Source organism: Prionailurus viverrinus, chromosome B1 (genome assembly GCF_022837055.1).
Source record: "Prionailurus viverrinus isolate Anna chromosome B1, UM_Priviv_1.0, whole genome shotgun sequence".
Lineage (NCBI taxonomy): Eukaryota > Metazoa > Chordata > Mammalia > Carnivora > Felidae > Prionailurus > Prionailurus viverrinus.
This window is the reverse complement of record NC_062564.1, coordinates 161,904,398-161,917,525: the sequence shown is the minus strand read 5'-3', so window position 1 is coordinate 161,917,525 and position 13,128 is coordinate 161,904,398. Positions and strand designations below refer to the sequence as shown.

Here is a 13,128-nt window from a genome sequence, read left to right as displayed (position 1 = left end):
AGCAAGCAACAGTGTGCAAGACAGAAGACACAGTCACTTTGTAACGTGGTCTTGGAAGTGACATCCCATCACTTTTACCACTTTCTGTTTGTTGGAAGGCAGTCACTAGGTCCAGTCCACACTCAAAGGAAGGGGATTATACAAAGGCGGGATGATCAGGAGGTGTGGATAATCAGAGGCCATTTACCACTGTGACCTTCTCAATGAGGTGACCTCCTTATGTATGTATGTGTGTGTTTTTTTTATTAAATATAATTTATTGTCAAACTGGTTTCCATACAACACCCAGTGCTCATCCCAACAGGTGCCCTCCTCAATGCCCATCACCCACTTTCCCCTCTCCCCGCAACCCCCCATCAACCCTCAGTTTGTTCTCAGTTTTTAAGAGTGTCTTATGGTTTGCCTCCCTCCCTCTCTGTAACTTTTTTTCCCTCTTCCCCTCCCCCATGGTCTTCTGCTAAGTTTCTCAGGATCCACATGAATGAAAACATATGGTATCTGTCTTTCTCTGCCTGATTTATTTCACTTAGCATAATACCCTCCAGTTTCATCCATGTTGCTACAAATGGCAAGATTTCATTCTTTCTCATTGCCAAGTAGTATTCCATTGTACATATAAACCATGTCTTCTTTCTCCATTCGTCAGTTGATGGACATTTAGCCTCTTTCCATAATTTGGCTATTGTTGAGAGTGCTGCTATAAACATTGGGGTACAAGTGCCCCTATGCATCAGCACTCCTGTATCCCTTGGGTAAATTCCTAGCAGTACTATTGCTGAGTCATAGGGTAGGTCTATTTTTAATTTTTTGAGGAAGCTCCACACTGTTTTCCATAGTGGCTGCACCAGTTTGCATTCCCACCAACAGTGCAAAAGGGTTCCCGTTTCTCCACATCCTTGCCAGAATCTATAGGCTCCTGGTTTGTTCGTTTTAGCCACTCTGACTGGCATGAGGTGATATCTCAGTGTGGTTTTGATTTGTATTTCCCTGATGAGGAGTGACGTTGAGCATCTTTTCATGTGCTGTTGGCCATCTGGATGTCTTCTTTAGAGAAATGTCTATTCATGTTTTCTGCCCATTTCTTCACTGGATTGTTTGTTTTTTGGGTGTGGAGTTTGGTGATTTCTTTATAGATTTTGGATACTAGCCCTTTATCCGATATGGTGACCTCCTTATTTAAAGTCACCGCGTAACCCTCTCTCATTTCCATCTCCCTTTGCTCCTATGACTGGTAACAAATACTTCCTGTTTTGCGGTGGTTTGTTCTGTAGCAATGGCTAATTGATGCCCTCTCCTCTAAAAACTCTACAGTGCGCTTTTTCACTCATGCTCGTTATTTTATTCTCTGTCTCTCCTCACTGGAATGTAAAATGTTGTTCTGGGGTTTCCTGTTTTGTTTTGTTTTGTTTTGCTTGCAGATGTATCCCCAGCACCAGAAGAGTGCCTGGTACATAATAGACACTCAATAAATATTCACTTAGAGAATGCTTCTATTGTCATTGTTTTCTGCATAATCACTGATCTCCTGCCATTACCTTGTTGCAGAATTGCAATAATATCTACCTTACGAACACTGAGCACAGCTTATATTCACATATTCCCATGTGTGAAAAGCAATGATCCAATTGTGCATTTATACCACCCAGAAACCAGTAACAATTATAGTAAAGAGGAAATAACATGAAGTTCAGTCAAAAGAAATGGTTAGGAATCCATAAATCATTATAATCCCACCTACATGTTTTTTAATCAGGTTTTATAAAAGAAAAAAGTCTGCACTTTAAGATGTCTTGCTTCTTGACCTCTAGACCTATTACTCTGTGGCCTGCTATAGCTAACTCCATGATTTTTTGACATGTGGATTAGATAAAAATCTTTGATATTTAAAGAAAAAACAAAAACCCATGCCAGAGGAAGTATGTAGTCCAGTAAATTGGACATAACTTAATCTGTTACTCTGTAATACTCTTTGAATTCTGTGCTTATGAAATGGTGAGAATAAGTCCTTTTCAGTGCAAATGTGGCCCATACTAAGGACTGAAAAGGGTGGACACTAGTTCAGTATTCCATTTCCCGTTCCCACTGATCATCATGGCCAGATTGTATTTCCAATTCATCTTTCTCCTTTCCCATCTAAAATTGTCTGTTGGAGTCTCTTTCCATGACTTTGCTTTCTAAGACACAAAAGCAAACTTAAGATTTCAGAGTAATCATGCAATTCAGGACGACAGCAATCGGTGAGGGGCAGTTAAAGAGGAATGGATTGATTCCCTTTCGTCTCTCCCATACTCCAGGGTCTACGATTCCGAGAGTTAAATTTGTTAGTGGGTGAGTGCCTCCCATGAGATCAGGCTCAGAAACTTGGAGATGGACGAGACCTCAAAATTCTTGATTTTTCTAAATAATTTATTAATCTATTATAAATGTACCTAAATCCATTTTGAGCCTCTTGCTCACGATCTCAGTAATATCTTACCTTTGGTGATCTTGTATTCTCTAAGCTTATTACATTTTTTGTCTTTTATAAAACTCCCTCTTTCATTCTCCAAGAGTTTTGTTTTTCCATTCTAGGATTCCAGAATGTATAGAACACATCAGTTTACCCTATCCACAATCATGATTTTATATGCTCTCATGTTTTTTTCTTCTCAGAACAACTTTCCAGATTGTCAAGTTATTAAATGTTGTTGTTGTTATTTTATATAAGAGGGACACAGGCTTTTAAGTCAGATGAGTTTTATTTGCATTCCCTGGATTGCATCTTTATCAGGGTGTGGTAATTTAGATGCAGAAGCCGCTGATAGCATGAGGATATGTCAGAACTGAATAAGCATCTGACTGTGCCATTTTTGGCATGCATGCTAATAAACTGTACTTGTTCATAACGTGTAGACTTATCATCAGGATGAAAAGGCATTTAGGAATATGGCCAGACCTTAAAACTGGTTAGTTAGGGATTCACAAGGGCATGGCTGTCTGCAGATTGAGCATTCCTTGTGACTTGCCTTACAATATCCAGGCCTGCCTTTCATTTTCATGATTTGACAAGGTCTGTCTTCATTACCACAGACTTCAAACTCTTTTTTTTTTTTAGTTTATTTATTTATTTTGAGAGAGAGCAGGAGAAGGGGGAGGGTCAGAGAGAGAGAAGAAGAGACAGAATCCCAAGCAGGCCCCACACTGCTTGTGACACAGGGCTCAACCTCACCCACCATGAGATCATGACCTGCCCGGAAATCGAGAGTCAGATGCTTAACCAGTTGAGCCACCCAGGCACTCCTCAAAACACCCTTCAAACTCTTAGAGTAAGTGAAACAAGAAAGACCCTGAGGCAACTACTTCTGCTACTTGATGGAGCTATAGCACCCTGATTTGCCTATTAAAGGAGACAGTATTTAATTAAAAGTTATAGACACAGTTAGAAACCTCTCTCCTTCCTTCATCTCCCACTTGCATGAAAGGGTCCTTTGGATTATACTCAAATCATGAAGCCACTTTAGTTGCGTGTACAACTTCTCCAAGTTTCAGGAAACATTTCCTCACGTGTGAGGAAACATTAAAATACCACTGTATAAATTTATACATAAATTCAGACTTACATAACACTAATTTGTATCAGGAATTAAATCTGTTTAGAGAAACTGTTCCACAAGCACCAACACTCTAGAAGTACTAAAAGTTATATTTCAAAATAATTTATTAGAAAGTTATCTTAGCATTATCACAGCCTATAAAACATTCTTAATAGTTGCATCCACAGAGAGATCTTCTCCAAAATGAAAATGATCACAATCTGTTTGAGATCTTGCATTTGCCAAGAGGGACTCATGTTGCTTTCAGTCCTGTCTAGTGAAAAAGAAACTGCATGAAGTGAATTTCTCATCTACTGAAAATGAAAATAAAATGACAGGGTAAATATTGGTGAATTTGCAGACAAGTAAGCCAGAGAAAATTTCATAATCAATCAAGATATCACATTAATGAACTATTATTATTTATTGTATTACATAAAATTCTGACACTGAAAATATTATCTTATAATATTTAAGTTCATGTCATTGCTCCTATATCACTGTGACCCCTATTACATTAGTACCTTTAACTGCACCTTTTTCCCCTGCTTTTTGAACAGAAGTCCCACATTTTCACTTTGCATTGGACCCAGCAAATTATGTAGCCAGCCCTGACCATAGGTAAGAGCATGACAGTTTTTGTCATCAGCCATTACTGAAGACAGGTCGTGGTTGTGAATGCTTAAGAAGTGTAGAAAGGACGGGAGCCTGGGTGGCTCGGTCAGTTAAACGTGACTCTTGGTTTTGGCTCAGGGCATGATCCCATGGTTTGGGAGATAGAGCCCCATGTTGGGCTCTGTGCTGTCAGCTTAGGATTTTCTCTTTCTCTCTCTCTCTCTCTCTCTTTGTCTCTGCCCCTTCCCCCATCATGCTCATGTGCTCTCTCTCTCTCTCTCTCTCTCTCAAAATAGATAAACTCTAAGCAGTGTGGAAAAGAGCAAGAAATGCCAGAAAATTCATGTTCTCAATGTGTTCCATGTAAAATCTATCAGCTAATAGACATTTAATCTTTCTTAAAAGTAAAACAAGGTACCTGGGTCTCTCAGTTGGTGGATTGCCCAACTCTTGATTTCAGCTCAGGTCATGATCTCAGGATCATGGGACTGAGCCCCACTTTGGGCTCTGCACTGAGCATGGAGCCTGCTTGAGATCCTCCCTCCCTCTCCCTCTGCTCCTTTCCCCTGCTTGTGATCTCTCTCTCTCTCTCTCTCTCTCTTTTTTTTTTTTTAACATTTTTATTTATTTTTGGGACAGAGAGAGACAGAGCATGAATGGGGGAGGGGCAGAGAGAGAGGGAGACACAGAATCGGAAACAGGCTCCAGGCTCCGAGCCATCAGCCCAGAGCCTGACGCGGGGCTCGAACTCACGGACCGCGAGATCGTGACCTGGCTGAAGTCGGACGCTTAACCGACTGCGCCACCCAGGCGCCCTCTCTCTCTCTCTTAAAAAAAAAAAAAAAAAAAAAAAAAAAAAAAAAGGTAAAATAGTGTAATACTGTGACTGGAGTGCAGAATTCTGCATAAGGAAAAATCTGTTTGTATTTGATCCAAAACAGATATCACTAAAGAACAATTTCAGACAATGCCTCCCATGGGTTGGCAAACTCATTAAAATTATGGTTTCTGCCATTGAAAAGAATGAGTCTGGGGCACCTGGGTGGCTCAGCTGGTTAAGTGTCTGACTTAGGCTCAGGTCATAATCTCATGGTTTGTGGGTTCGAGCCCCGTGTCAGGCTCTGTGCTGACAGCTCACAGCCTGTAGCCTGCTTCAGATTCCGTCTCCAGCTTTCTCTGCCTCTCCCCTGCTTGTGCTCTGTCTCTAAAATAAATAAACATTAAAAAAAATTTCTTTGAAGAAAAGAATGAGTCTAACAGGGATAAACATCCATTCAAATAAGGGTGAAACTCAGGCGTATTATACAAAGTCGGCCTGCCTACCCTTCCATCAGCATTCTCTGACTTTTCAGTATGGAGAGCTATTTTTCCAAAGATCAAAGAAATGGCCACCACAATATGGATCCCCCTTCTTCTCCTGGTTTCTTCTGCAATGACTCCTTCTAATAACTCTGCCTGAAAAACAAAATCACAATAGAGATGACTTACATTTGAAAATGAAACAACAGGGAATAGAACTTATACCAGATAAACCAAATTGGCTTCCCATAAAGCTAAAAAAGATCCACTTAATCATAATTGCTTTTATTTTTGTACAGTGGTTATATAAGACTATTACTACAGGAATCAAGAAACCTAGACAATATGTGTATTTACCCAAAATAATTTTAGTTCTATCTTCTTGACTTTTGCTAACATAATGGATATTTAAGTGGTATAATTTGTATGTCAATGCTTTTAATGGACCCATTTTAGCCCCATTTCTAATGTTTGTCTTGTCAAAATAGACTGAGAAAAGGTGCATGCATGTACAGAATTACAGTGAAAGGCATCATGATCAGTGTTTTAAAATTAGGAAAAACATTGCAATACATATAAGAATCAGAAAATAAATATTTGGAAGATATAAGATATACTTTACAAGTCAGTGACAAAATGACTTTGTAGCATGCCTCCGTTTTCTAGGCTGACTGTATCAAAGTTAAGTTTGAAACAGAAAAACAAAGGTAAAAAGAGTTGTCTGGGGAGTGTCTGTCTCCAAGCTACTGTGTGAATGATGGGTAATTATAGACAGAAAAGCCATGGGCTTTTGTTAGCCCCAACTCCCAGCCTTTCCCACTCACCCCTCCCTCCTGCAACTCTCTAAATGACTACCTAGCACCAGAAGCTTGGATTTTATAGTGAAAATAATTTAATGGGCTAGAAAGCGCTCAGAGAGAAAACCATATTGTTTACAATACAGCATTCATCAACACAGTGGTACACACACACACACACACACACACACGATTAGCTTTTATCGAAGTATAGTCTCCCAGAAAGGGTGGGACTTTGGCGTGTTCACTGCAGGCTTCTTGTTACTACGCATGTATGATTCCAGCTGTATGGAGGGTATGTGGTTAGTGTATTTCCATACTGTAGGTCTCTAGAGGACCAAGCTTCCCACTCCAGCATGTAGAGAGGAAGGACAAACAAATTGGCAGGCTCAGACCAAACCCAATGCACAGATAGGTGCTGGTTCTGCCATCCCCTATTTTTTAAAAATTTGAATTCGTGACTGTAATAGTTAATTTTATGTGTCAACCTGGCTAGGCCACCATGCTTAATTATTTGTTCAAACACTAATCTAGATGTTGCTGTGGAGATATTTTGTAAATGTGATTAACATCTACAATCATTTTTTTAAATATACCTTTTAAGCAGTCTCCACACCCAATGTGGGGCTCAAGCTCACAACCCCAAGATCAAGGGTTGTGTGCCCTACTGACTGAGGCAGCCGGCCACCCCAACATCTGTAATCATTTTAAGTGAAGGAGATTACCCTCAGTGATGTAGATGGGCCTCCTCTAATAAACTGAAGGCCTTGGGAGCAAAATCTGAGGTTTCCTGGAGAAGAAATTCTGCCTCAGGACTGTAATATAAAAATATTGCCTGGGTTTCCAGCCTGCTGGCCTGCCCTAAGCATTTCAGATTCACCAGCCCCCCCCCACAATCACCTGAGCCAATTCCTTAAAAATAAATTTCTTTCTCTCTGTATTCACACACACACACACACACACACACACACACACACACACACACACACATCTGTGATACTTCCCAACTTCCATTGCAATTACTGTGGCCACGGGGCTAGTTTCTTACCCAGATGTAAGCAGATGTGCTTTGTGGCAGCCGCCTTAAAAGACACATACATACCTTGTGTCCTCTTCTTTTTCCAGCCAGTCCTCGATCCTGCTTCCCAGAACAGGCTGTCCGAGCTCTAGCAGCCGGCCATACTGGGTCATGAAGATAAAGGCACACCCTAGGAATGATAGGACAGAAAGCTGGAAAGAACACAGATCCCTGATCACTGTGGAGCTGCCGGATGAGCTCTGAACTGCCTCTCACAAGAGAAAAACAGTCCTATCTAATTTATCCTTGATATTGTTATGGATTTTCTATTACATTTAGTGGAATGTAATCTCCAGGATATTTCACGTGAAAAATCTGCATCGTTTTCCACAGGAACCTTCTCAAATTGGTGTAGTTCACAAAGGAAGACATTTCTGCTGCTGCTGCAAGTAGGGAATTTCTCTACCCTTGAGATGCCACATTCGTAGCAGCCCCACAGACCTACCTGTGGGTGGAGGGGCAGGTCTCAGTGTCCACAGACTTCTCATGGCACAGTTTTCAAGGCATGGGAGGTGGGAAACAGAGGGTCTTCCATTCCACAGCTGTGACCTATTTCTTGTTTTAAAGACCTTCAGCTAGTCAAATAAGTTTGTATTTGGGGCGCCTGGGTGGCTCAGATGCTTGAGTGCCTGACTCTTGGTTTTTGGCCCAGGGGCGTGGGATCGAGCCCTGATTGGGCTCCATGCTGAGTGTTGAGTGTGGAGCCTGCTTGAGATTCTCTCTCTCTCTCTCTCTCTCTCTCTCTGCGCCTCTCCTCACTCACAGTCTCTTTCTCTAAAAAAAAATTTTGCAACAATTTGTATTCCTCTAGTCCACATAATTTTGACCCAACTTCTTAGTAATACTCAAGTCTTAGGTTAATGAAAGAGCACCTTCACCCCCAATTTCCAACCAGCTCTCTGCCCTGAATAGCATCACCAAACTTCTTGAATTAACTTGACAATGGAGGGAGCTGGGCCTGAGAGGATGTCCCCTAATCTAGGAGCTAACGGGATACAGGTTGGAATCTCAGTCCCTGTCAGGCTCCAATGGACCTGGAAATCCTTTGGGGAGGAGAGGTGTTGGGGTTGAAGAGTTCTTGGTGAGTTAAAGACTGATTCTTGTCTTTGGCTGTGAATGAACTCAAGGCCACGGGATGTGAGCAGAAAGTAGGATGAACTCTGTCTCTCACAATCAGGCCAAAGACAAGGCATAGAAGACCCTTTGAAGCTACTCAGGCCATTTGGGAGGAACGTGTGAGTGTGCAATGAGGCTGACTTGCAAAGATGAAACTATGACAAGATCAGAAATCTGTGTTTTTGAGCCAAACTATGTCTATCTCTAGATTTGTTTTTATCTTTTCATTCTCATAATTTCATTAAACTAATGCTTCATTCATATCACAGTGTGTTCTATGGCCAGGCACTATTTTAAGTGTTTTTGTTTTGTATTAGTTTTTATATTATAATTATTTTGTGTGACAGAGAGAGAGAGAGAGAGAGAGAGAGAGAATCTCAAGCAGGCTCCGTGCTGACAGTGCAGAGCCAGATGCAGGGCTCCATCCCATGAACTGTGAGATCATGACCTGAGCCAAAATCAAAAGTCAGATGCTTAACCGACTGAATCACCCAGGTGCCCCCAGGCACTAGTTTAGACCTTGGGAATACAGTGAGCAAAACAAGTAAGATTCCTGCCCTGGAGCTTACATTTTAGTTGAGGAATACAGATAATGAGTAAACAATCAGAAAATCAAGTTAAGTTTAGATAGTGATAAGTGCTATGAAAAAGGTTAAAAAAAAAAAAAAAAAAAAAGGACACTGAGACAGAGTGACCAGGGCAAGGGGAGGGAGAGGTCTACCTACTTTAGATGGATGGGCAGGAAGGTCTCCCTCGAGGAAGTGGCATTTCCTCTAAGTAACCAGAAGATCTGAAGAATGAGTGATCCAAGAAGAGCAACAACTACTGTACAAAGGTCTTGAGGTAGAAACATGTTTGGTTGGGCACGGCATGTGAGGTAGAGAAAGCCAAGGGATGAAGTCACAAAGAAGGCAGGAGTTAGATCACACAGAACTGTAATTCAGAGATAGGGACTTTGGACTTTATTCTAAGGGCATTTGAAGCCATTAGATAATGTTAAATGGGAATGAAATGATTTATTTTAATCGTGAATTTGAAATTTGGCAAGAATGGAAGCAGGGGGGCTATTAAATTAGAAGTCTCTTTTAAAAAAGAGTCCAGGTGAGACATAACACCTACTCTGACGAGGTGGTTACTTTGACAAGGAGATAGAAGGAGGTGAACAGATTCAGGATCTATTTTGTTTATTTTTTTTTAAATGGTTTTTTATTTATTTTGAGACAGCGAGCGAGCACAAGCAGGGGAGGGGCAGAGAAAGAGGGAGACAGAATCCTAAGCAGCCTCCACGCTGTCAGCGCAGAGCCTGATGCAGGGCTTGAACCCATGAACCATGAGATCATTACCTGAGCTGAGATCAAGAGTCAGATGCTTAACTTACTGAGTCCCCCAGGTGCTCCCAGGACCTATTTTAGAAGTAGAGACAACAGAACTTGCTGGTGGATTGGATGTGGGGTATGAGGAAATGAGAGAAATCTCTCAGGGGGATGCTTGTTCCATTTACTAGATGAGAAGGCTGGGAAAGGAACAGGTTTTTGGAGGGAGATCAAGGGACCTGTTTTGCTCATGCTTTGTTTGAAAGGCCTGTGAGACACCCAGATGGAGACAGTAAGCAGATAGCTTGATGAGTGAGAATGAAGCGGGTCTTCAGCAGTCTCTCTGAATTTACAGCCTGTGTGTGGAAACTTAGTAAAGTCTGAAGAGGGGCCTGGAAGGGCGGCCCCCTTTCCTCTGGGCCAGCAGAGGCCCCCTACAAAGGCCAGGCCCTTATCATCTGAAGGGTTTGGCATGCCCGTGGGTACCAGTACGCTTCATTTCACATAAGTAGAAGTGCTTAAAGACTTGAGAAGGTCAAGCAAGTTGTAAACTGCTATTTGTCATTTACCTACGTTTCAATTAGCCAAGTGCTTTCTCTTTAATTCTCAATGATCTTCAGTTGGCTTTTAGCATGAAGTTTCTGGTTTCCGCTTCTTTCTCATCACTCCCTGTCCTGGCTTCTCTAATCAGCCTTTAATTCTGTGGGCTGTTTAAAGTAAAAAGCTTTAATCCACCCCTTGATGATTTGGGAGTGCAGGAGAGGTCTCTAAGGGAGCTCAGAAAATAGCTTGCCTCTTCACTACTTCTGGAAAGTTGAAGAGGAAAACAAAGAGTGAGACAAACAGGTGGTTAGGTTGGAGGGAGGGACTTTAGGTTTGGTGGACAGGCGTGCTGGACTAATACTGAACTCCAGAATCAAGAGCTGTCTCCATCCGCTTGCGAGCAGCACTGGGCTCAGAGCAGACGGGGACCTCCCAAGAGGAAAAAGGTGGCAATGCTAAGCCCAGCATGCTAGGGTACCCTGGCCAAATTTACTTTCCGTCAGTGGTGAAATGGTTACACCTCTGGGAGAGGCCAGGACATAGCCCTCCTCATTGGAACTTGGAGTGGATAAAGGGCATTTTCCTCTAACGGATAATGGAAATGTTCACTGTTCATTGGCTGGTTTTACAGATTTTGATTTTCAGTAAGTAGGGCATGGTTACATTGCACAAAACAGGTATCAAGCACAATTCTGCCACGTATTAACTGTGTAATTTGGGGGAAAGTTTCTTGAACTAAGTCTTCGATTTCTCATTTGTAAAAATGAGGACACTGGTACCGACCTTGTGAGATCATTCCTATAACATGTTCAGCGCACTGCCTGGATCAGAGTTGGCACTATTATTATTACTGGTCATGATGGCCGTCACTACGACCGTGTTAGGAAATCTGCTAGGTGCTAAGGATATAAAGATAAAAGACATAATCTTACCATCGAGAAGCTGAAGACTCTGCAAGGAGGTAGGAATTAAAAAAAAAACCCAAACATTAAAATCCAGTGTAATGCATGTGTGGTAGGGTTTCTTAACCAGGAGGGTGCCTGCCAGTGATACATTGTAGTGAGACTAAATCTGTGTAGGCTGAGACAGAAGAAACAACTTGGAATTGTGGAGCCCCTCCATCCTCATTGGATACGGGGTCAAGTAAGTAGCTCCCATTGTTTGTCAAGAAATCAGGAAATCGCCTGTGATTTTAATCTTTTTTTTTTTTTTTTTTTTTTTTTATGGGAGATAGTCACTAGTGAGGTTAGAACAGGGACGGCTCTAAATCCTCAGAGTGGTGAAGCCAGGGTCCTGAGTAGCCCTCTTGATGGTGCAAAGAGCTCATTACTTTGGAATCTACACCAGGGGACTAAAGTGGCAGAGCCTGCGGTCCACGGGATGGAGGTGACACTGAGACAGGCTGGAAAGGCCCTACTCGGGCCCAGATTCTGACACTGCACTGATCCTGCTGTTCAGGTTCCCCATGGTGACAATGCGTTACTGTTTATTTGTGTTAAACAGCTTTGCTGCCTTGCTCCTGAGCCACCTCACATGCAGAAGCTACTGCCTAGGCATCTTATAGCTGTAATCCATTAATCCTCACTGCATCATCTAACTGGGAATTTGGCTAGGAGCACTTCCTGTTAGAGAGCTCTGGAGTGTGTGGGTGGCCCATCCCGGAAAATAAGCCAAGTACCTTCCAGGCATCAGGGACACATGGCCAGTTTGGCCACATTTACCCTTCTGCCTGGGCCATTAGACTGAGTCACTAGACTCCCTTTCGGGCACCTCTTAAGCACAGAAAATCCTGAATTTGTAAAGGAGAGGCTTCTGGAAGTAGGATAGTTTGGACTTCTGGGATTTCTATTACTGGTTTATGAGGGCTCAAGCATTTGCACTCTAGGGATGAACGGGGAGGCACAACGTTTGTACCCCAAACTGTGTAGGAGGCATCCTGGTCACACAAGAGAAGCATGTATGAGCTACAGTAGCATGAAGCCAGGGGTAATGAATTCTGTAAGAGGAGGTGTTGGAGGAAGACTTCTGAGAGGTCAGGCCTGAACAGGTTTTAGAAGTATGAGTAGGCGTTTACAGTGATAGAATGGAGGAAGTTAACTACAGACAGGAAGAACAGCATGGACAAAGGCTTTACTAACTCGCGACATAATGTGGTGTTAGTGAACTCAAAGTAGGTTTGCCCACTTTGCCACGGATTGCTTTGGTAGATTCATTTCTTGTTCCCACATTTCATAGATACTGTTCTGTAGCTCTTCACAAAGTACAGGTTTAATACGTGGACATATATGTATTTAGAATATTGCTTGGTACATGGTTAGCACCCTCTTAGTCACACTTCTGATAACTAAGCAGCTCAACTTTGTCTGTGTAAGATGTAAAACTACTTTCAAGCCCAACCAACAACCATCCTTTCCCGTTTTCCACTCTTTCCCGCGCCTAAACACCCAATGTCAAAAGCCAACCAAGTTAAGAGGCCAGTCTAAGATAGGTACACCACAAAACATCCAAAATGGAAAGGCTTTTAAATGTTTCTGGTCTGGGGATGATTCTAGGCAAACAAATAATATCTAAAACAAGTCTTGAGGATTTTGTTACTTCTGAAGTCCCATTTCAGAGGTTTGTTTGAAACTATCGCATTTGACCCTGTAAGACCACCGTCCTCTATAGAAAGCTGCACGTTGGAGGCGGCACCGAGAATAGTGAGGAGTGTGGAACTGGGCTAGGTGTGGCGGTTCCCGCAGCGAGTGCCACGTAACCAGGGCGCTCCAAGTAATTTGACATCTAGGAAAGGCTAA

At 42.2% G+C, this 13,128-nt stretch overlaps 1 protein-coding gene across 1 annotated transcript; it reads right to left on the bottom strand.

The window, feature by feature from the left end:
- Positions 1-3,721: 3,721 nt before the first annotated feature.
- Positions 3,722-13,114, bottom strand: LOC125164891 (uncharacterized). The gene is made up of 6 exons (XM_047857619.1): positions 13,011-13,114; positions 10,827-10,918; positions 9,203-9,410; positions 7,386-7,491; positions 5,511-5,642; positions 3,722-3,883 (listed from the first exon to the last, which is right to left on the bottom strand). The coding sequence occupies exons 1-6, from the start codon at positions 13,112-13,114 to the stop codon at positions 3,722-3,724; spliced, it is 804 nt and encodes a 267-aa protein (XP_047713575.1).
- Positions 13,115-13,128: the final 14 nt, after the last annotated feature.